At 40.8% G+C, this 24,815-nt stretch overlaps 1 protein-coding gene across 1 annotated transcript in view; it reads left to right on the forward strand.

Annotated features, from left to right (window-relative positions):
- The window catches only part of LOC149227297 (uncharacterized), a 230,957-nt gene that overhangs the window by 48,360 nt on the left and 157,782 nt on the right, over positions 1–24,815 (forward strand). Inside the window, exons 3-5 of the mRNA XM_089380459.1 lie at positions 3,013–3,066; positions 9,711–9,773; positions 10,056–10,310. Coding sequence (XP_089236585.1) covers positions 3,013–3,066; positions 9,711–9,773; positions 10,056–10,310 — 372 coding nt within the window. The remainder of the gene's footprint in view (positions 1–3,012; positions 3,067–9,710; positions 9,774–10,055; positions 10,311–24,815) is intronic.

The raw sequence follows: 24,815 nt of genomic DNA on the forward strand, positions 1-24,815 counted from the left end.
ATCTTGTTTATGCTGATGGATGATGGTTATCAAATATTTACATGCTGGTATTTTTATCTCATTATCTTCCTTAGACAAGATTTTTCGTCAAGTTCTTTGAGGTCACCTACATGAAACCTCCCTCCTTTACTGATCCGTGAAGATTGTAGGATGCCTAGGACAAACTTCTAAGGGACACGAGTATTGTCCCCCTTGGTCTTTGAACCTACATCCATTCCATTTCCTTCTCAAGTGTATTGATCCTTGATTCCATATGCCTTAGATAAAGACACTAGTCTTCTTCTTTGTGTAAACCATTATTTCATTTAACACTCATTTTCTTTTATTTTTTAGAGTATTTTAGGGTTGAATTACAGTAAAATATTTAGTTTTCATTATTAAATAGCTTGAATGTTTCAGTCATAGCCTATAGGGTTAGAAAGTGTTCGGAATAGATTATATAATACAAAGTGTAGTTTTTAATGCATTTTTCAGCTACTTTCTAGAGTTTAGTCTAGGGTTTTTAGTGCTGTTATATACTCTTTTACTGCAGAAATTTGTTGTAATTCTGATGCCAACTACGTCGACAACCTCAACAGCTGGTACCAACCTCCTCTTACTTGAACCCTGTCTCACTGTTTCAATTTCCCACCAATTCTAAAACTCTGGCGTGAAATCTCTTTTCCTTTCCTAAAACAAAAAACTGAAGAAATCACAGAAATTTCCCGCTGTCAATGCTTAGTCGGGAAGTCAAAGACTCAAAGGTCAGCACAATCAGCTTGGTTGGGAGGTCGAAGGTCGTGGCAATTAGCTTGGTCGGGAGTCAGAGTGCACTAGAACAAAGTGAAATCAGCCAACATGTTTTACGTCCCTACTAAGGTCGGGACCGACTAACAAAAATGGCCCAATTGGGTCCCACAGGTCTCTCCTTGGTATTCGTTGTTTAAAGGGAATATGTAATTCCAGCTTTTAACGCCTCTCAGGCTAATGCGGTGAACGTTGGCTCTGTCAACACTTGACTAATTCGCCTGATGCAGAGAGTCCATACCAATGATTCCCAATGTTCAATCAATGTTCCAGGCACATTCAATCAACATTCTGCATATCGACTCTGCAGTTCAAAAATCAATGACTAATGAAAACTTATAACAATAACCAAATTAGTTTAGATCCTAAAATCTTGCCATTCTGATCCTAATATCTTGCCAATCTGATCCTAAGATCTTGCTAAGATCTATCTCTACAATCTCTCATGCCTAACAAAGCAGATTCTCACCCGACTAATCCTATTCATTCAGATTTCTATATTATGACTCACTTTCTCTAGAATTTAATAAAATATTTTAAATATTTACAAAATTAGGGAACCCACTCCTTTGGTAAATATGAAGATCCTTCGATCTATCAAAATTTGAAAACTCGAGAGTTATGCTCCTGAATCTAATTCAATCTCTATTTTACCCATGTGATATCCCTCCATTTTTCACTCTATTATCATAGGTGTTGGGGCTATTATTTATTGCTGTTGTAAGCTGGTTTATTTCTGTAAATTTCTATTTTATGGGCTAGTTTGCTACAACATTGTGTAATTTCTTCATTGTGTATGTTTGGGATCTTTCTTTGAGCTCATATTGGTTGACTTAAATCATTGGAACAGTCATAGTACCTTTGAACTCAAATCTGGAAATTACATTCAGATCCACCATAAACCGTAATTGTTTGATCCTCTTATTTGGTGGTGATAGAAGTAGAGTCCTTTGGGGACTTTTTCCTTGGTTTGACTGGGCCATTAGATCCCTAAAATCTACTGGGGAAGCCTTCCGTGTGTTGGATTGTTTTCATCACTAAACGAAGGAAGTAGTTCCTAAGGTGATGGTGGGGACTCTCCCATGTTACTCATTGTCTTAGTCATCTAGTGAGGCTTTGCACTAAGATGCAAGAATTTTCTGTAACACACACAATGGGGACACACCCAAGTGTGTTTGTCTCCTTTTTATAGGAAGTAACCCCATAGTTAGGGACCATGCAAAACTATCTTTCTTAGGTTCCAGTACTGAATTCCATAAGTTTCTTGATCTAAACAACCAAGTCCATTGCTTATGCTTTAGTAACCTAGTCCCAGAAAGGTTGGGTTTACTTCTGTCACCTCAGTAGATGCTTGATTGTACATTGCGGTTTTGATATGTATGTGTTTTCTTGCTTGTACTATTTCAATTATATATCTATGCATATATTCGATATTCTGAGTTATCAACTCTATATGAGTGGAACTTGACATTGATGGTTTATGTTGTGTGAATCACGATTTTGTTCTTGGACGAATCTGACATTTTACTGCACATCTGTTCACAATACTAATTATAAAATTGATTATTCATCCATTATAGTACATACTACAGTCTACATGCCAAATTGCAATAATTTGACTCTGTATTATTGTTCTAGAGTCTAGATCTATAGAGTACTAACAATTTCTTTTTTTTTTTTTCAATTTTGCATATTTTAGATTTTTATTGCCATCCCTGTTCCCTTGTCCTCTGAAATTATGGGGCATCCCCCCATTGTATTGAAACATTGTACCCAGTCCCTGAACCTTGGGTGACATAGATTCTATCTATATATATGTTCCATTTCCCCATTTCCTCAAATTTTGTAGGTGCTGTTTCCAAAACCCAATTTATTTTGGAAACCCATACTTTTTTCCTAATTTCAGGTAACATGGATCTGTTCTCTTGACATAATAAATAAGCACAAGCTACATTCCAGTTCTGGTGAATACGAAGTACAGCATGGTAGACTTTTGTGTGGCCCTGCTTTCTGAGCAGATAAAATTATCCATAAAGAAACCGAAAGAGATAAAATTGTCATTAGCATTTGCTTGTTCATCGTCAACTCTTTCTTCTTGCTTGCAGCTTTGGAATAATAAATTTGGACTAAGCATTTAAAGGATTTGCTGTTTATATGTTTTCATCATTTGGATATTATCTCATGTACTATCTCCTCTAAAGGACTGTTATTTTCTGGTTGATGCAGGGTCTAGGAAATAAATTCCTTTCACATATTCGTGAGGTTGATTCCATCGCACAGGCATGTATATTGATCCTTCTAGAGATTTTCTTGTGTGTTGTAAACACCTTCTTATCTCACCATTTGAAATTTACATGTTCATTGGTGTTAAACTAAATTTTATTATCCTGTTTTATGATAAATAGGCAGAATAGTTTATACTAAATATCTGCAAGTTCCCTTTTGGACCCTAGTTCTAGTAGCCTTTTAAAAGATTTTCATATTTTCTCAGTGTTCTTTTGGATCTTAGTTCTGTCACTATTTCAATAAATTTTCATTTGATTGCATTTTGATTTATGTCTTGATCATTATCTCTATCAAAACTTCGATATTCCATTATAAATTTCTATTCAACAAACATCAAAACATATTTATTGGAAGTTTTTTTTTCCGAAGAAAAAGCGAACTTTTTATTAAGGAAATAAAAAGTTACATTGCATATGCTGTGAGCATTTCTGATGCTTCTGTTTGACTGCTTTTGCAATCAGATAAGAGACAAAACTTTCTGCCATTTTTATCTGGCTGTCCTCAAAAAAACAGCTGAATACCTTTAAAAATAAGCTCTGAAGGGCTTGCGCCACTGTTCTTCAACTCTGCCAGCACATCAGCCTCATGCTTGCTACTATAGGCCTTCTTTGTTTTGTTTATCCCACTAGAAAGGCTGGATAATCCACTCTTAGTGGCATTGAACAGTAATCCCACTCCCTTCTTTGCAGCTGCTGTATTCATTGAGATTTGTTTTTCTGTTCAACTTCCTCCGATTTCCTCTCCTGTAACTAGCAAATCATAGAAGACCAACATTAACAAAATAAAAGAAGGAATGCTTTCCCTGTTATTCGCCTCTCTGACAATTGCATTTTGGCAAAGGCAAAAGTGGAATAAAGTCTCGCTTTGTATAGCCAATACCGGACAGGTAGATTTAGACATTAGCAGACGTGGCACCTCATCATAACTGAACACATTCTTAATTTCTAGTGAACCCATATCTTTTTTGTTGGACCTAAGCAGACGAACCTTCGTTTTGGATTTTCTGAAGGGTGACACAAGGTTAGCTGATATATTGTTCAGATTTTTGACTGTAAGAGCATCCTCTCATTAAGAGAGCATCCAATTAAAAACCAAGAAAAAAGCGTTTAGGGTCTCCTCGAAAGAGGAAAAACCCCATTACAAAAACTGTATGTTCATAGTGTCCATGAAGAAACGAGAAAGAGATAACAGTTTCTATTTGAGAAAAGCTTTGATGCCGATATAGAGTCCGAATGAAAAACTGTGGCAGAAAAAAACGAAAAAGAGTAAAAACATAAAACACAGTCATTGCTGAAGTGCGAAAGGAGGCTGATCGGATGGATGGATCTGTCCCTGCCGGTCTTCTACAACTTTCCAGGTTCCCATAGTCTGCTGCAAACCTTCCTTAGAAAGCAGGTCCGCTGAGGCGTTACTGTCCCTGAAAATATGACATATGGAGAGGCTGTTAAAGGATGATTTTAATTCCTGCAATTCTTCCAACAAAAGCTTCAAAATTTGATTTTTGCAAGAACTTTTCCCATTGACCCAATTTATAACGTTTAGGGAGTCTCCAAAGATCTGAATTGAGAAGATGTTTCTTTGTAGAAGCCAACAGAGGAGAAGTCTCAGTGCTGACAGCTCAGCGAAATTATTGGATCCTGTCCCTAGACCTACGGAGGCTTTTAAAGAATGATTTGCATTTATGTGAATGACCATTCCTGCTCCTGCCCTGTTGTTTTGAGATGCTCCGTCAAAAAAAGCCCAGGGGATGCCTTCTTTAATGATTACAGGCTTGTGATGGGCTTGTTGATTTTTAGGATCTGGAACAGGGATGGACGAGTAGATGGAGGCACAATGAATAGCAGTGACATTTACCGGAGTTTCCTTCTCTTGAAAGAGGCTCCTGTTCCTAGCTATCCAGACCCCCCAGCAGAAAATGAGGGGAAGATTTCTCATGTTCCCATCAGGGTATTTTTTCCACCAATTTCCCCAAACATCTTCCAAGGATCCATTCCCCCATTCTGCCTGAATGTTTAGCAATTTCCTTACCTCCCCCCATATCTTTTTTGATTCAGAGCAGTGGATAAAAAGATGGTTAATTGTTTCCTCATCAGACTTGCACACAGGACATCTCCCTGGACCGTACATGTACCTTGACTGAAGAATATCCCAGGTTGGAATTTTCCGTTTTAACAGACACCAGAAGAAAAGTCTAGCCTTGGCTGGACACTTTAGCTTCCAGATGTGCTTCGACCACCATTCTGGGTCACCCCATCCTTTCCTTGACATAATAAATTTATATCCACACTTAGGAGTGTATTCTCCAGTTTCTCCATGAGCCCATATCAGCGTATCCGGACCATCTTTTAATCTGACATTGGATCGATTGAGTTCTTGGATGTAAGAGTTCCATTCGTTCCTCCATCTAATGTTCATTCCTAGGTCTTCCCCATCTTTCCAAGCCTGTCCCCACATAGTAGATTGGCCTTCCTTCTCCACCTGGTTTAGAGTAGAGATGCCCTTATTTTCTAGATGTCTGATAAGCCCTGGGGATAGTGCAAATTTTTCGTTGCAACCTACCCAGGGGTCCAATCCTATCTTCAGGTTCCTTCCATTCCCTATCTTCCACGCCAGTCCTTGTTCAATCACCTTGAACGCCTCCACCGTTGCTTTCCAAATAACTGAGACATTCTTCTTATTCTTTACGGAGCTCCTTATCCAATCTTCCAAGGGGGCTGGTTCTATATATTTCCTTTTCACCACTTTAGTCCATAAATTTTCCATCGAAATTAATCGCCACCCTGATTTTGCTGCCAGAGAGAGACTAAAATCAGGAAGCCTTTTTATCCCCCATCCTCCCCATTCCTTTGGCCTTGCCAGTTTGTCCCAGGCCACCCAAGGAAGCACCGAGTTCTCTTTTGAGCCATCCCACAAGAATCTACAGCATATTCTTCTGATTTTCTCCAAAACTCCTTTAGGTACCCAGGTTAATGCTGCCCAGTAGACTGGGATGGCCAGAAGCACAGATTTAATAAGGGTCAATCTTCCAGCTCTGGAAAGCCATTTGAAACTCCAGTGAGAGATTCTGGATTCTATCTTGGCAATCAGCCAGTTCCAGTCCTCTTTTTTATATGCGCCTGGTTTTAGCCAAAACCCCAAGTATTTGAAGGTGGAGTCCATAGAGCTATATTGAAAAGGAAACAGAGCTTGCAGATGAATCCTCTCCTGTCTGTCCATTCCTGCCACTGACATCTGAGATTTCCTAGGATTTATCTGCATTCCAGTTGCTTTCAAAAACAAATCTAGAATGGATTTTAATTCCTTAAGTTCGTTAGGAGCTCCGTTTGTGAAAATCAATATATCATCAACAAAAAGAAGATGAGAGATGAATAGATTGGTTGCTACCTCTATACCTCTTACCTTCCCCTCCCTTCTAGCTTTTTGGATCAGCCTGCTTAAGCCTTCTGCCACTAAGAGAAAAAGCAGCGGAGACAAAGGACATCCTTGCCTTAAACCTCTCTGGCCTCTGAAGAAAGGTGATGCTGCTCCGTTAATTAGAACTGCATAGCTGACATTTGAGATGCACCCCATGATCCAACTGATAAAGTCATGTTTGAAACCCAAGTGAGTTAGAAGCAGCCGAATATAAATCCAATTAATCCGGTCGTATGCTTTGGATAGATCAATTTTTATTACTACACCCTTCTTGTTCTTTTGTCTGACACTGTGTAAGACTTCTTGGGCTACTCCGATGGCCTCATGAATTTGTCTTCCATTTAAAAACCCAAACTGCTCCATTGAGATGTGGCTCGCCAGAATAGGCTTGATTCTGTTTGCTATCACCTTAGCGATGATCTTGTATAAGCAGTTGCATAAGGAAATCGGCCTGAAATCCTCAAAAGTCTCGGGAACTTCCTTCTTCGGGATGAGGGCTAGGAAAGTAGCATTGAAAGGACTGTAGACTTCTCCTTTCTTTCTAGATTCTTCTACTACTTCGGTTATTTCTGCACCAATCAAATCAAAAAAATGAAGGAAAAGTTCTATAGTCCATCCGTCCGGCCCAGGACTTTTTTCCTTTGCCATAGATTTCATTACTGACTCTACTTCCTCCTTAGATACCGGACTTAACATCTCCTCTGCTTCTTCCTCCTCAACAAATCTTGGGAAACATTGAGCTGTCTTTATTACCTCAGCAATGGTAGCCTCGCCCGGATCTGCAAATAAACTCTGAAAATGTCTCTGTCCGAGGCCTGATAATGAATTGAAGGACCGAAACTCCCTCCCTTCTTCGTTTTTAAGGCTCCATATGGTGTTTGCAGATTTCCTCCCTTTTGCGTAGTTGTGGAAGAAGCTGGTGTTCTCATCTCCAGCTTTTAACCAAATCGCTCTGCTCTTGAGCCTCCATTCCTCTTCCTTTGCCAATAGAATTTGGTTCTGAAGTTTCTCCAGGTGGAGGATCCTTTCCTTTGAAGCCTGGGTAGCATATCCATCCTCCTCTATGCTTTCCAGTTTTTTCAGTTCTTCACTTATCCTGAGCTGCTCCTCGTTCTGCTTTGCCTTCCTATCTTTTGCCCAGAGGATTGTCGCTTTTTTCAGTCTCTTGAGATTTTCCATAAACAGGAAACTTTTATCCTCTCTTGAGTTATTATCCGGATGTATCCAGGTTTCTTTGAAAAGATTGATAAAAGAAGGTTCTTGCAACCATGAAGAGTTGAACTTAAAAGGTGCAGGAGGCTTTGGAGGGGGGATGGAGAGGTCTAAAAAAACAGGGAAATGATCAGAAGACCCCTTTTCTTCAACCCATTGCCTGAAAATAGGAACCTTTGAAGCTAATTCTTCAGAGATGAGAAACCGGTCCAGTCTTTTCGCCACTCTAGCCTCCCCTGCTCTCCGATTCCTCCAAGTCGGCTTTAGTTTTATCGGATTGACATCTATGAATTTGCTGTCCGTTAGGAGGTTTAAGAAAAAGTCCGTCAAAGGGTCTTCCCTGGCCGACGGTCCCCAAGCCTCTGCTCTCCCAACAGAAAAATTTAAGTCTCCTCCCAACACCAAATGATTTGTCTTCAACAGAGATTTGGACATCAAATCGTTCCAAAAGAGCTCCCTTCCTTGACAGGGCCCGTATACATTGAGAATAGTAATAGGCAATGCGAAATCAGGGGATTGGATTTCCATACCCATCACTTGTTTCATCCCCCACTGATTTGTCACCTTTACTCTCCCTTCCTTATAGCCTATTGCCAAACCCCCTGAATGACCCACTGAGTCTACTGCTGTGAATTTCCAGCCAGGAAGGAGGGCATTTAGAGTCAGTTCTACTTCGGCTCCGTTCCCTAATGTCTCTTGCAGAAAAAGAATCTCTGAATTTGAATTTTGAATCAACTCTCTAAGGGCCAGTCTTTTAGGTTTACTGGCCAGACCCCTGCAATTCCATGTTGTCAATATCATTTTATAACATTTTCAGGGGTCTGCACCGCTCTAAGAACCCCAGTGATGGACTGTTGTTTCCCATCAGCTACATCAAATTTTGCTTTTATTTTAGCCTTGGCTAGATTAGACTTCCTTCCTCTTTTATTTTTGATTTGGCCTTGAGAGGGGAGCTGACCTATACCACCTACTGAATCTGAAGTAACAGGCTTACAATCATGGGATCTAAGATTGTATGGACATGGAGTTTGGAGAAAAGAGGAGGCAGGATGAGGCAAGTCATCTTCACAATGCAGATCTAGGGAGGGCATGGCAGCCGATATAGATTCTATACCAGTTCCCACCGGTGATACGACAATATTTTCGCTTAAGCCTTTTTTATGAATGGAAGAAAAGAAAGGAGAATTTAAAGGCTGTCTATCATCATTTGGTTCTGAAAAAAGAATGGGAGAGGGGGGAGAGTCTAAACACATATCCATTACTTTTTCATTATCAGATGGTTTTTGAGAAGCTGCCGGCTCCCCAGAGATCTCCTCTTTAGCTTTAACTGGGTCCGGCTCCAGGTCCTTGTTCAAGTCACTGTGCTGAGGTGCTTCCTGAGGCTGCCCTTCCTGAAGAACCTCTGTCTCCAATCCTTCAGCATTCTGATCCCCGAACCCCTCCTTCTCCTGATTGAAATGAGATTGACTGATGTCCTTCTCCCAGTGAGATGATGTCCTCCGAAAACGCCTTCTTCTCCTACCCAAAGGAAATTCCTTGGCCAAATGACCATATACATGGCATCTATGGCACCGAAAAGGCAAGGATTCATAATCCAGTATCTGCTCGAAAACATAATCTTTGTATTGAAGGTTTATCTTTTCTGCAAGGCCTCTGCTGGGGTTTAGACTCACTAAAATCCGAGCCATAGCCTTGTTCCTGGTTTCAATGAAGGACATATCAGCTTCCAGAAAGGAGCCCAAAAGAATGGGAGAGGGGGGAGAGTCTAGTTAAACACAGGAAGGAAGACATAAGTCACTCACTCCACTAAACAAGCACCTAGAAGAGGCAAATAATGTCTTCCACATGCAAGATACCAAGCATATGTCGAAGACCTTCCAAAGCTACCAATAACTTCAACATTTTCTAACTGAGTGACTTGCTTTTCTGCCATGGTTGCAAAAATGTATTTTGATAAACTAGATTTTAGGGTTTAAAGGGCTGATTTGATTTTGAGTTCTGTAAAAGTGCAGATTGAGAAGAGAATGAAAAGGCTCAAGAAAAGAAAGCCAAAAGATTCACAGGCAAAGGTTAAGGTAATGACAAATTCGGTCTATAGTGATTTTCTGTTCCTTTTCACTGATTGTTGCGTTTTCACATTAGGAAACATCCATAGAGGTATTATTTTCAAGTGCAGCTGAGTAGTGCGATTGATTTCAGTTGCATTGTTGCTTCGATTCATTTTGTTTATTGATCATCCAGTGGTTTTCGTCTTTAAACCATTTACTACAAATTATAATAGTTTTAGAGTTACAATTTTTCATAATTATTATATTAAAGGCGATGCTGTTTTCTGTGTTGTGATGTCTTATTTGAAGGAGGAAACAGAGATGGCTGCATTACGACAGATTCATGAGGCATTGATGGCTGGAAAACCAGCAAGATCAGTAAATTTGTCAGATTATGAAAAAGAAGCTATTCGACATCTTTGTTTGCTTACAATGAAACCTGTTATATATGTAGCCAATGTGGCTGAATCAGACCTTATTGAGCCTACTAAGAACCCTCACGTTAAAGCGGTTGTGGAAATTGCATCTGAGCTCAGCTCTGAGGTGGTGGCTGTCTCAGCACAAGTTAGATTCATTATTCTGTGCGTGGAAGGTGGTTCCGCTTTTTCCTAAATTTTCAAATACTTATGTAAGGGTTCTTAGACAACTCCAGAGTACTAATAAACTACATTTTATTTCCATTTTCTGAAAATGATCTTGTATGAGATTACTGTACATAAAAAAAATACAAGTTGTACAAATCAATGAGGCAGGTCTAGCAGATGTCTCCTCTCGTTTTATTTTACTTTTAAATTATAGAAGAAACTCAATATTGACAATGTATACTTTTATTGATTTAGAGGAAATGGTGGGAAATCAAATTCATCAAAAGATAACCTTTGTATGAAATTAATGGGCACTGCTAGAAGAAACTATAGCAGTCCACCATTCTTAAAGTGACCACCCTACAATTCAGATATATTCACTCCCTTGAGATTAATAGTAAAAACAACCATTCCAGCTAACTGTTAGGATATTCCGACACATAGGAAATAGTTAAGTTCAACTTGGTCTAGTATAGAGTTAGGTATAGAGTTAGGTAAAGTGTGTTTCTTTACCGTTGTACATTTTGTAACTTACAATCCGACGGTCACGATATGTAGTGATCCGACGGTTCACTCTCTCCTTGGTATTACCGACACTTGATCCGTGGCTTGACACCCGATTGGTCCATGAGTTCTATTTAAAGCGCATGGAGGGTCATTGTTCGGGTAATCCGTGCATGAGAGAAGCTTATGTAAATTTTCATTCTTTGATTAATAAATTGCCTGTAGTAGCCACGTTGGCGCAGGCCGTGGACTGTTTCCCTCTTTGAGGGCTTTAACCATGTCAAAAATACTGGTGTATTGATCTGTGATCTGGTTGTGAGCGGTGTCCTTTTGGTGTTCTTTCTGAGGAACTTACCCTGTAAATTCCTACATGGTATCAGAGCTATTTGAGGGCCGCGTCTGTTGGTGATCCAAATCTGAAGCCGGTAGAACTGCATGCGGCTGCCGTTTCCTAGATCTGCTGTTTCTGACTGCTTTCGGGCCGAGAGGACTGCTCTGTTGTGTTCGGAGCATCTGTTCCAGTGAGGAACCCCTTTCGTTTCACACGAAAAGGTTTCCGGTAGCCCTATCTGCGTCATTTTTAAGATCTGGAGGTATACAGTCTTTATTTGCAGTTTACTGTTATTTTCTCTCTGCTTATTTTGGTTTCGGTTTATTTAGTTTTTTTTAACCGGATCTATACCTTTCATTTCTGCGTATGCTCTTTGCCCTGCGACTCTGTGCGATCTGGGCAAATCAGAAACAGAAAGGAAGGATTTTTCTCATGCGTATGCTCTTTTCCCTGCACCTTAGTGTGATCTCGGAAAATCAGAAACATTGAGAAAAATATTTAGTTTTTCGGCTAAAGCTAACTTTGAGCCGCAAGGTTCATTTTTTAAAATATCTAGTTTTTTGGCTAAAGCTAACTTCGAGCCATAAGGTTCGTTTTCTTTGCATGTCCGTGTTGGGTTTTGTGTTTTGTGTTTTGTAGGGAAAAAAAGCTTTCTCAAGGCAAGCACGCAAACCAAGGCCCCCCTCTCTCTCTCTCAAATTTTTCGTATAGATCAATTGGTTCAAAGCTATTTTAAGAGAGTAGAGGTCTTGGGTTCAAGTCTCCATTTTGTGGGGGCGGATTTTTTCATTTCCGCACATTCGCGCACTTTGCCGGCAACTTCAACAATTTTTTTTCAAAAAGCCATAACTTCTTCATCCGGAAGCCTTTTTCAGAGCCGTTTTTTTTAAAACCGCCTAATTTTTCGAGATCTATCATTGGAACACTTACTTTCAGCATCTTCAGCTTCAGTTTTTTTTAAAAAATGGAAAGTCCATGCCAAGTCATTCTTGACAGCACTAACTACTTCCAATGGATAGCCTACATGGAAGATTTACTTAGAAGTAAAGGTCTCTACAGAATAGCCACAGACCAAGAGAAGAAACCAAAAGATGAAGACAAGGCTGCAAAATGGGAAAATAGACAAGATCAAGCACGTGGTTTGATAGGGATGTCTATTTCTCCTGATCTTAGATTCCATATTGCAGAACTTGAGACTCCTCATGAAGCATTGGAACAACTCACTAAAGTTTTTGGGATTAAAAATGAAATTAGAGCCCATCAACTTGAAAATGAGTTGCTTACATTGGATCCTAATAATTTTTCTTGCATTGAAGATTTCTTGTCCAAATTCAAGACCCTTAGATATCTCTTGGAAGGTGTTAAGGTTAAGAAAGAAGATAGTAACCTTATTTATTCCATCCTTACTAAGTTGGGACCAGCCTACTCTGTATTTGTTTCCACCTTCCATTCTACAAGGGAAGCTTTCATTTGTCAAGGAAAAGACTACAAGGCCCCTTCCTTTGACTCTTTTTGTGATTCTTTAATAAGAGAACAAGAAAAACTCTTACACCTTGGTCTTCTTAATCTTGGAAACTCTTCCAAGAAAGCGTTAGCCGCCCAGCAGCAACCAAATTCAAAGAATCCTAAGAAGTCATATCCTAAGAAGAATGGTCCTAAACCAAACAAGGGTCCTAAACAAACTCAACGTCAAAATGAAAGATCATTTCAGCAAAATGATAAGACCAATAAAAACAAATGGAAGAAGACTGATAGACATTGTAACTTTTGTAATCGAGATGGCCACTTAGAATCTAAATGCTTTAAGAAGATGGAAGCCTTGGAAGCCGCAATGAAGAAACATAACATCCATGTGGAGTTCTTCAACTTCAACTTCAACTTCATCTTCAGGAATGGCACTTTCTGCATGTCGTTGTCAATCATCTCAGTCTGGTTATGCATTAAATGTATCTTCTTCTTCTCATTCTCATGAGTGGCTCATTGATTCTGGAGCCTCTTATCACATGGCCAAAAACCAAGCCATGTTTTCTTCTTTAAATGATTGTAACACCAAAAATATATATGTTGGTGATGATAGATCTCTTAATGTTGTAGGGACTGGAACTGTTCATCTAGACAATGGTCAGTTTAATGATGTATTATGTGTTCCAACCTTATCCTGCAACCTTCTATCTGTATATCAGATAACTCATTCAGGTGAAGGTAAAATTGTTGAATTTTCACCTCATGATGTTGTAATCAAGGATCTAAGAGATCCTAAACAGATTCTAGCTACTGGTATTGCTGATGATTCCACAAGGTTGTATAAGTTTCACAACTTTGGGTCATCAAATCTTCCCTCAGTATTTGTTGCTCATAATGATGAAGTGAGCAAACTTTGGCATGAGCGATTTGGTCACTTAAACTATCGCTCCCTTCAGCATCTATGTAAAGAAAATATGGTGACAGGTCTTCCTATGGTATCTTGCAGAGATGGTGTTTGTTCCGGATGTGTACTCGGAAAACATCATCGGGACAGTTTTGAAAAACGTGCCTCTTGGCACGCCTCAGCCCCTTTACAGCTTGTGCACAGTGATTTATGTGGTCCACTTCCTGTTGCTTCATTCTCTGGCTGCAAGTATTTCTTAACTTTCATTGATGATTTCTCCAGACGCACTTGGGTATACTTCTTAAAACTCAAGAGCGAAGTATTTAACACATTTTTGGCCTTCAAAGCCTTTGTTGAAAAACAATCTGGACATCAAATTCTTAAGCTAAGAACTGATAATGGTGGAGAATATGTTAAAAACACATTCATCAACTTTTGCACCGAAAATGGAATTCAAATGCAACATACTGTTCCATACACTCCACAACAAAATGGTGTAGCTGAAAGGAAAAATCGCACCTTAAAGGAAATGGCTAATTGTATGCTGCAATCTAAAGGACTCAGTCTTAGTTTTTGGGCCGAAGCAATTAATTGTGCAAATTATATAATCAATCGCACTCCTACTAAGGTTCTAAAGAATATCACTCCAGAAGAAGCTTGGAGTTCCATTAAACCAGATGTAAGTCACTTTCGTGTTTTTGGAAGTGAAGCATGGGCCCATATTCCAGATGAAAAGCATAAAGCTTTAGAACCTAAGAGTGAGAAATGTACTTTTGTTGGATATTCTGAAGATGTAAAAGGTTATAGACTTATTCCATTTAAGTCCAAAAATGTTATCATTAGAAGAGATGTAAAATTTGATGAAAATAAATCGGCCTGCGAGCCTAGTCCGGCGGATGTGCCACCTCTTCCTATCTCTTCTACTTTTGAAAACATTTCTTCTTCAGATGATGAAAGTGAGGATGATAATCCTCCCCCACCTTCTCAGGATCCTCAACTTCCAAGATGGGTCCGTGCTACTCGGGATGCAGCAGGTGATCTTGCCGGTGATCCTACAGATCAGCGACGTACACGTTCTCAGTTTGAAAGAGCCTCTTCTTTACTGGCTCAAGCTCCAGTAAATCATGATCCTGACACTTTTGCAGAAGCTTCAGGCCATCCACATTGGGAAGCAGCTATGAATGAAGAATATCATTCATTGTTGACAAATGATACATGGGATCTTGTTCCTCTACCAAAGGGACGCAAACTTGTTAGATGTAAATGGGTTTACAGAACCAAGTATGGACCAGATGGGAAAGTTGATAAACATAAAGCTCGTCTTGTTGCTAAGGGCTTTTCACAGGTTGAAGGCATTGACTACACTGAAACCTTCTCCCCTGTTGCCAAAATGAACTCTATCCGCCTTGTTCTTTCCCTTGCTGCCTCTTTAAAATGGGAAGTCCATCAGATGGATGTTAAATCTGCCTTCTTGCATGGGGACTTGCATGAAGAAATCTATATGGAACAACCCATTGGCTTCATACAAACAGACTCCAGCCTTGTTTGTCGACTTAAGAAATCTCTTTATGGTCTCAAGCAAGCTCCTCGGGCTTGGTATGCCAAAATGGATAGCTTTCTTTTAGAATCTGGCTTTTCTAGGTGTTATTCTGACAATACTGTCTACACCAAGAAAGTGGGCAACTCTCTTATCATCCTTGTTCTTTATGTTGATGATCTTATTCTTACTGGTAGTGATCCCAACCTTATAAACCATGTGAAGTCCAGCCTTAAAAAGAAATTTGAAATGACAGACTTAGGACACTTACACTATTTTCTCGGTCTTCAAGTCTTGCAATCCAAGGAGGGTATTTCCCTTTCCCAGTCCAAGTATGCTTGTGATATTCTTCGTCATTTTCACATGGAAGACTGTAAGCCAGCCCCTTCTCCCTTTCAGTCTGGAGTCAAACTTTCAGTCTCTTGTACTTCTCCTGAAGTTGATGCTACCTTATACCGTCAACTTGTAGGAAAACTCTTGTATTTAACCCATACTCGTCCTGACCTTTCCTTTGTTGTTGGCCTTGTTGCTCGTTTTATGCAAAACCCCCGTGAAAGTCATTGGAAAGCAGCTAAAAGAATACTTCGTTATGTTCGAGGTACAGTACAGTTTGGGATTCATTACAGTGCCAAAGCAGCTCCTCTATTAGTTGGTTTCACTGATTCTGATTGGGCTGGTGACCCTGATGATCGGAAGTCTACTGCCGGTTATGTCTTCACTCTTGGTTCAGGACCTATTACATGGGCTTGTAAGAAACAGGCTGCCATTTCTCTTTCGTCAGCAGAAGCAGAGTATCGTGGTGCCGTGGAAGCTAGTAAGGAAGCCTTGTGGCTTCGTCAGATCCTATCAGAGTTTGGCTTTGAGCAGCAGCATCCAACCACACTTTGGTGTGATAATCAAAGTGCCATTCAGCTATGCAAAGATCCAGTCCAGCATCAGCGCAGCAAACACATTGAACTACACATGCACTTCATCAGAAAGCTCATTCATGACCATGTTCTTGAAGTGCAATATTGTTCAACAGATGATCAGGTTGCAGACATCTTCACAAAGGCTCTCACAGAGGCGAAGTTCACTAAACTTCGATATATGCTTGGAGTTCAGGAAGTTGTCACTAAGGGGGGATAGGCTCTAGTGCCTCCTTCCTTCTCCTATTGTGTCATATTTGTAAATCCTTCAATCCTATCCCAAGTTGTTCTTAAGGGGGGATGTTAGGATATTCCGACACATAGGAAGTAGTTAAGTTCAACTTGGTCTAGTATAGAGTTAGGTAAAGTGTGTTTCTTTACCGTTGTACATTTTGTAACTTACAATCCGACGGTCACGATATGTAGTGATCCGACGGTTCACTCTCTCCTCGGTATTACCGACACTTGATCCGTGGCTTGACACCCGATTGGTCCATGAGTTCTATTTAAAGCGCATGGAGGGTCATTGTTCGGGTAATCCGTGCATGAGAGAAGCTTATGTAAATTTTCATTCTTTGATTAATAAATTGCCTGTAGTAGCCACGTTGGCGCAGGCCGTGGACTGTTTCCCTCTTTGAGGGTTTTAACCACGTCAAAAATACTGGTGTATTGATCTGTGATCTTGTTGTGAGCGATGTCCTTTTGGTGTTCTTTCTGAGGAACTTACCCTGTAAATTCCTACACTAACAAAGTGTTTGACCCCAATGATAATCTTGATAAAAATTTGAACAGTTTGTGAGCTGTAGGGAATATGGAGATGAGCAATGACTGGTTTGTACAGGTGCATGACAACAGTCAGTAGGGTCTTGGAGATACAGATGTCTTTGATCCTTTAGAATAGGTCTCTTTGGGGAACATAGTCAAAAGATTTTCGAAAGTCTACCAAACAGCAATAGTCTTTAGAAGAATGATGTGGAACCTCCTTGACAATGGGTTGGATTGTGAGTATGAGATCAATGCTTTGATGTGCAGGTTGGGATCCCCAAATTGTCATATAGTTCTAAGGTGCCTATTACCCATGTATGTACAAGGGTAACCATAGGAGAAAATTTTTCTCCCATAATGCAAATTTCCTGCCAACAGCTTCATGTGCCCCTCAAATAGCAGCCTCTTAGAGGCCTTTCACTAATAGTCAGCTCATCAATGTTAGTTTTTGTAGCATCGAATGTGTTTTAGCCACAAAATTTGGTGGAGAGGCTAGAACACATGTATTCTCCAAAACCCATAAATCGTTTCTGGAAATTCGACCTAGAACCACTTAATTAAAATAATTAATATTTTTTTAATGGTGCCTAAGTCTAAACTTAGGAAAGCTGATTAATTAAAGGGTAATAATTAAGTCATGGTGAGAATCTTCTAGAAGAAGACATGGATCAAATTTTAGTTAATCTTAGCCATCGATTATGTTTTAATTTTGGCCGTTGATGTATCAACGAGAGATCATAAGAAAAAATTCGATGGGGGTTGGAGAACACACTGGAGACACCAAGGAATTCGATTTTGCTGGGAAACCGATTTTCAGAGTAGCAGCTGTGTGTTGCTGGAAGTGATTTAGTAAGATCGAAGCAGTGAGAGGGGTAGGGATAGTAAGGTTGGGAGGAAGATTTTCCAGTCCAGTGAGTACATGACAGAGAGATAGAGAATTCCACAGAGAGGCAACGTAGTGCTTCAGAGGGGAAGCCGTATTTTGCTGGGGAGAAGCAGTGATTCAGTGCCAGAAGCCAGAGTGGGAGCCTGGAGGCTAGGAGAGTCCATTTCCCAGACAACAGTTGATCAGTTAGCAAGAGAGACGCTGGTCCAAGTTGTGTGATGCAAAACTACGTAGGCTGATGAAGTGACTGTGCAATGGTAGTAGAGAGAAGCTCATCTTGAGTCAAGTTCAGTGTCGGATCATCGGTGGAAATGAGATTTTTCTCACTAGATCTTTTGTCAGTCATTTCTTTGTATGGATTACTAGATTTGAGCATCCATAGATTTGTACTCAGATTTACTACTACATGATAATAAAACCCTCAGTTGCTGCACCGGTTTTCTCGCGTTGGGTTTTTCCGGGGACATTGGTCCAAAAATAACAAGTGTTATTTGTGTGTGTGTGCATCTATTCTTCCAGCATTAATTTTCTTCTGCAGTAATGTATTTGTGAACATTGCAGTATATTAGTTTCAATATTTAATGAAGGATGCAATAAATAACTTGTTCAAGTTTATTTAACAAATAGAAGAAACTTAATCAATTGTTGTAGTAGGATTCGGGGTTTCCGAATTTTCACAATCAGGATACCCATTCAATGAAGGTGGGTCATCAATCATGGGATACATTAGCCATTGTTTCATACAAAGTGCTTACATTTAATGCTTTAGGCATCTAAGTAAGGATCATGGGTTGAAGTCAAATAATGGATCATGATGCTTGGAAGTGATACTTATTGCCTTATTTCACCTTGGTGGTCTTCTTCTCCTTCTAGTCTAGTGTAACCAACTTGGGGCCTTCCTTTCACTGTCCAAGAGGGGCACAAATAGGAAGCCTAGATATGTTGGAAAATTGATAGGGCAACTTAATTATCTTAAATGTTTTCTTACATGATATTTACTTGTGATTTAGGTTCTTAACTTGATTATGTTTATGTTCTTATCATCAAATAAATACCGAACACAATGAACACAAAATATAGGCTCAATGCCAGGGCAAAACCCACCAAGGGGAAACCCATCAGAACTTCTTATCGACTTCAAAGGAGATTTCCAAGACTAACAACTAGACCAGGGTTCCAACAACCCATCAGAACTTCTTATCAACTTCAAAGGAGACTTCCAAGACTAACAACTAGACTAGGGTTCCAACCAAGTCGACCAACCTGTCTGTTGATTTTCGATAGCATCGGATGTGCTCTAGCCATGAAAATTGGTGAAGAGTCTAAGGCACATGAGATATCCAAGACCCAGAAATTGTTTAAGAGAAATTCCACCCGGATGGAGAGATATTAAAATAATTAATATCTTTAATGAGACCCTAAGTCTAAACTTAGGAAAATTAAAATATTAATGTGTATTAATATAATATGGGCGAGAAAGTTCTAAATAACGAGGATCAAGCCAGATCTAATCTTGACTGTTGATTAGGGGCTTAATCTCGACTGTTGAATCGTCAACAAGAAAAGTATAAGAGGAGGCTTGAGGGTCAGTTGGAGATACACCAAATTGATTAGTCAGTTCGATTTTCTGGAACGGGGTTTTGCTGAGAGAATCGAGCTAGTGATTTGTTGCAGCGAGGGGTAGTTTGGCATGAGGCTGAGAATACATAACAGAGAGGTAGAGATAGTGCCAGAGAGACAACATAAAGCCTGGAGAGGCTGACACAAAGGCAGCTGGGAGCTACGCAGAGGCTGAAGAGGCCAGTGTGGGTAACGCAGAGGCTCTGAGAGCTGACGCAAATAGCCAAGGGGCTGACACAGAGGCTTCAGTAGCTGTACAAAGGCTAGTAGAGGTGACGTAGGGCCAAGACGCAGCGCCGGGAGATTTTTCGTGGGGCAATCTGAGTGCTAGTGAGTTGGGAAGGGTGACGCAGTCCTTGCAAAGTGACGTAGAGCAGTAGAGAAGCTTGGAGCAGCTTTCGCTGTCTAGCTAAGGAGCTGCCGTAGTTGCTGTGGGATCGTTCATCTGGTGACTGATCAACGAGAATATCTATCTCCGAGGAGAGGTACTACTGAGGGAATTCTCTGTTAGGTGAGCCATTTCTGACACCCTAGTTGTATTCAGAAATTGCATAATAATAAAACCCTCATATCTGCTGCACTGGTTTTCTCGCATTGGGTTTTTCCGGGGACGATTGTCCAAAAATAACGATGTCCTTTGTGTGTTTGTCTCAGTTATTTCAGTTGCTGATCTGTATATGAGTTAAGACTGCATTTGTGTTTATTTCAGTATTTATATTTATAAATAACTTGTTAATGGAATAAACAAGTAGGAGAAATTAAACCAGATAATGCAGTAGGGATTTCTAACGCATCAGACTTAGAAATTTCAACATAGTATCAGAGCATTACAGATCATAGGAGAAATGAAGGCACCAACAGTAATCTGAAGAATTTGCAGCAGTAGCAGCTGTCCCAAGAGACAACGTTGTTCCATAGCAGAAGCAACAAAGAAAAAGTGATGCAAAGGTCTTGCGTCATCATTTCGAGCTAGGAGGAGGGTCAGCGCAGAGGCAGGGAGGGGCAGATCAAACCTACGTATTGCCGGTCATCTTTCTCAGCTAGGAAGGATCAACACTGTGGCTAGGAGGAGCAGATTCTGTCGTTGCCGGGAGTGCACAGAGCCTGAAAGGATCAGTTTCTTCTGTTGTCGGGGCTTTTGAAGCTGTGGGTAGATTATGATTGAGAAGTCGGTGGGGTGCTGGTTCTGTCAGAACAGAACAATACCTAAGGAGACGGAACCAAGGTAGAGGGAGTCGCTACCTTGATGAATTTCTAGCCAAGAAATCCAGATCTGAGTTGCAGTTGCAAGGAGGATTGGAGAGGAGCGGTTCGACAACTGGCCAGAGGATTTCCAGGAGGGAAATCAGGACTTAGAGGGAGATTTCCAAGAGGGAAGTCGAATCTCAGAGGGAGTCTAGAAGAGGAGTTGAAATGGCAGTGAACAAACTAAGGGATTAGGATAGGTTGGACAATGCTTCCAACTTTGTCATCTAGAAGGCCAGAATCCTGGCAGTCCTGGATCAACATCGCATCAAGGACTTTGCCTTAAGAACCGTGGCTATCTCGGTCGACCCAGCTGAGAATGAGAAGTATGAGGATGCAATGGCGAGGGCGAAGTGCATGATCCTAGATGGGGTCAAAGATCATGTCATACCACATATTGCTGAAAAGAACACAACAAAGGAGATGTGGGATACTTTGACGACCTTGTATCAGGGCACTTCCGTGCAGTGGAAGATGTTATTGGAGAATTAGCTGCAGTCGTATCAGATGCAGAAGGGAGAGTAGATAGATCCGTTCCTCCTCAGATTGTAGGAGATTCGTGACCAACTTACTTCCGTGGGGTCTACACTGGATCCAAAGTTCATGGTGAGGACTGCCCTGAATGCAGTCTCTGAGGAGTGGGAGACATTTGTCCAAAGTATTTTGGGCAGGGCCACTCTTCCAGGATGGGAGGAGATGTGGGCAGCTCTTCGCCAAGAAGAGATCAGACGAATGACCAAGGTGGGGAGTAGTGGCAAGGGAGGTCGAATCAAGAAAGAGGAGGAGGATGCGGCTCTAGCATCTGCGGGACAACAAGGGAAGAGGAAGAAGAAGGACATCTCCAAGGTGAAGTGCTTCCATTGTGAGGAGCTGGTTAGCAAGGCTGCCGGTCCGAACCGGCCAAAAAACCCGGTTTGACTTGGCATTTCACCTTTTTTTGGCCCTAACCGGTGAAAACCGGCCGGTTTAGGACGGAACCGGCCGGTTTGTATCAAACCGGCCGGTTCTGTCCTAAACCAGCCGGTTTTAGGCACGCCCACCGTAAAGTTTAAAAATCATATTTTTCACTGTGTTTTAGGAGTTTTGGGGGGGAACTAAGGGTGTTTCAACCCTAACAATGTTAGCAATTAATGGTAATGTTAAATTCTTAAAGTAAAAGTGACATTTCCTTTAATTTTCATTTTCATCCTTTTACTTAAATTTTTAACATTACCATGAAATGACTCAGGATGTTTGAGAGTGGTTTCGACCTCATTGGATTTCATATGGAGAAACTAGAATTTTAGATTTCACTCAAAATTCAGCAGACTTAATGGTTTTCAAGATTTCATGGTTTGGGGCTAAATAATAAATGCAATCAGAGCTCCAAATGATGAGCAAAACTCCTGATCTAGATGCCATTGTGTTGGACAATATTGATCCAACATCAGAATGGGTGGAGGAGACTGAAGAACCTGTGTTTGAGGCTGATTTTGATATCGACATGGCTTTAGCGGGCGATGATGCAGATTATGTGGTGGCATCAGAACTAGGATCAATAGCGGCATCAAGGAAAGGCAAAGAACCAATGGAAGGCACTAGTCATGCAAGTCGACAAACTCGTGCTTCCATTAGGTCCACTTCTATTGTCATTGGTGGCATTGATACTGAGGTTGCAGATCAGGCTGAGGCATCCTCAAACTCTGAACCAGATGATGTCTATGTAGCTCCTGATGATGATCCTGTGTCTAGTAGTGGTGATGAACTTGATGATTGATCATGTGTACACTGTAGACTTGTAGTAGGTCAATGGCCTCATAGCTTGCCACATTTTTTTTGGACTTTATAGGCCATTTAGAGCCTCATTTATTATGTATTTTTCTATTTTGTAGATGATATGTATTGTACTCGGTGCCATTTTGATATATTCACCTTTACATGGTATATACATGAGCAAACTTTGCATATTTTGTCTCTATTGGCTTGGAATCATGGTTTTACATCTTAAAAATAGTTTTGTTTCATTAAAAGTTAATTATTTAATGTATTTTTTTAAAACCGGTTCGTTTAGACCAAACCAGTCCCGGTTAGACCGGTTCCGGTCGGTAAACCGGTTCATTAGGTGGACCGGTCCGGTCACCGGTTCCGGTTTTAAAAAAATTAGCTCCAGCTAAAGTGGAGAAAGAAGTCGAGACTAATGATCACTGTGCCATGAGTGCTCATGCACCTCTACAGAAGAGGTGGGGAGACATCGAGTTGTAGTCAGGAGGAATACATACTATGGGCAGGATCCTTGAGGTGCCCAAACTCTTAGATCACATCTGGCTACAGGAGCCCTTAACGACAGTAGTATGATGACAAGTGTCGGGTGGAGCAAAGTGCGGTGGAGTAGCAAGGCAGGGCTAGAGTGCAGAGTTCTGTAGCAGCGTAGTAGAGGTTGCAGCAGTGCGAGAGGCACAAAAGAGGTTGCAACAACACAGTGGTAGCAGAAGGAGCATAGGTTAGCAATAGAGGCAACTTCAACATCATGAGGCTTCCAGGCTGACGGGGATGTCAGTGGTTGGGAGAAGTTAGTTACTTACTTCTTGGTAATTGAGTTTCAGTGCACCAGTTAGCAGTGGTAGTGCTATGGGCAGCATGATGCAGTATGTTGAGAGGGAGCTGCAGTATAGATGTAGCAGTGGCAATGGCAGTGTCATGGGTAGTAGTATAGGAAGCAGCAGTGCAGAAGATGTGAGGCAGCAGGCCAAGCATCAACACAGGTACCGATGTGGAGGATCAGTGTGATGTTTCTATGGTGAAGCATTACTAGAGTACATTCCTTGCTAAGAGGGAGTGTTGATTTTTGGTAGCATCAGATGTGCTCTAATAATGAAAATTGGTGAAGAGTCTAAGGCACATGAGATCTCCAAGACCCAGAAATCGTTTGGGGAAATTCCACCCGGATGGAGAGATATTAAAATAATTAATATTTTTAATGGGACCCTAAGTCTAAACTTAGAAAAATTAAAATATTAATGTGTATTATTATAATATGGGTGAGAAGGTTATAAATAACGAGGATCAAGCCAAATTTAATCTTAGCCGTTGATTAGGGGCTTAATCTTGGTTGTTGAATCGTCAACAGGAAAAGTATAAGAGGAGGCTTGAGGGTCAGTTGGAGATACAACAATTTGATCAGTCAGTTCGATTTTTTGGAGCGGGGTTTTGCTGAGAGAATCGAGCTAGTGATCTATTGCAGCGAGGGGCAGTTCGACACGAGACCGGGAAAACATAGCAAAGAGGCAGAGATAGTGCAGAGCTTGGTGAGGTTGACGCAGAGGCAACTAGGAGCTACACAGAGGCTGAAGAGGCCAGTGTGGGTAACACAGAGGGTCTGAGAGCTGACGCAGAGAGCCAAGGGGCTGACGTAGAGGCTTCAGTTGCTGTGCAGAGGCTAGTAGAGCTGATGCACGACCAAGAGGTAGCGCCAAGAGATTTTTCGTGGGGCAGACTGAGTGCTGGTGAGCTGGGAAGGGTGACGCAGTCCCTATAGAGTGACGCAGAGCAATAGAGAAGCTTGGAGCAGCTTTCGTTGTCTAGCTAAGGAGCTGCTGTAGTTGCTGTGGGATCGTTCATCCGGTGACTGATCAGCTGGAATATCTGTCTCCGAGGAGAGGTACTACTACCGAGGGCATTCTCAGTTGGGTGAGCCATTTCTGGTACCCTAGTTGTATTCAGAAACTGCATAATAATAAAATCCTCATATCTGTTGCACCGATTTTCCCGCATTGTGTTTTTTTGGGGACGATTGTCCAAAAATAACGGTGTCACTTGTGTGTTTGTCTCATTTATTTTAGTTGGTGATCTATATATGAGTTAAGGCTGCATTTGTGTTTATTTCAGTATTTATATTTATAAATAACTTGTTAATGGAATAAACAAGGAAGAGAAATTAAACCAGATAATGCAGTAGGCATTTCTAACGTGTCAGACTTAGAAATTTCAACACTTGTTGAATTGAGGCTTTTGTGATCCATATCAGGTTTACGAGAAATTCTTCGGCGTAAATCACAAGATAAATCATTTGTCGACGCGTTTCGAACCAACAAGTGTGGTTCATCGTCAACACTGTCTTCAAGTAGATATTCGTGAGAATGAGGCTCTCCTAGCCTTATGGTTCTACAACCTTCTTTTGCAACTTTGGATCTGAGGTTTCTAAGAAATGGACACTGTTCCAGGCACATATAGCATATACTTCATTCTTCAGGACTCCTCCCTTTGTTTTTCGACACTTCTAGCCCTTTTGCACTATAGTATAGGCCGTAGATCAGATAGAGAAACTCGCACTGTTCTTGTCTCC

Source organism: Pinus tabuliformis, chromosome J, assembly GCF_031772625.1.
Source record: "Pinus tabuliformis cultivar Carrire ecotype Pingquan chromosome J, CPIR1, whole genome shotgun sequence".
NCBI classification, from domain to species: domain Eukaryota; kingdom Viridiplantae; phylum Streptophyta; class Pinopsida; order Pinales; family Pinaceae; genus Pinus; species Pinus tabuliformis.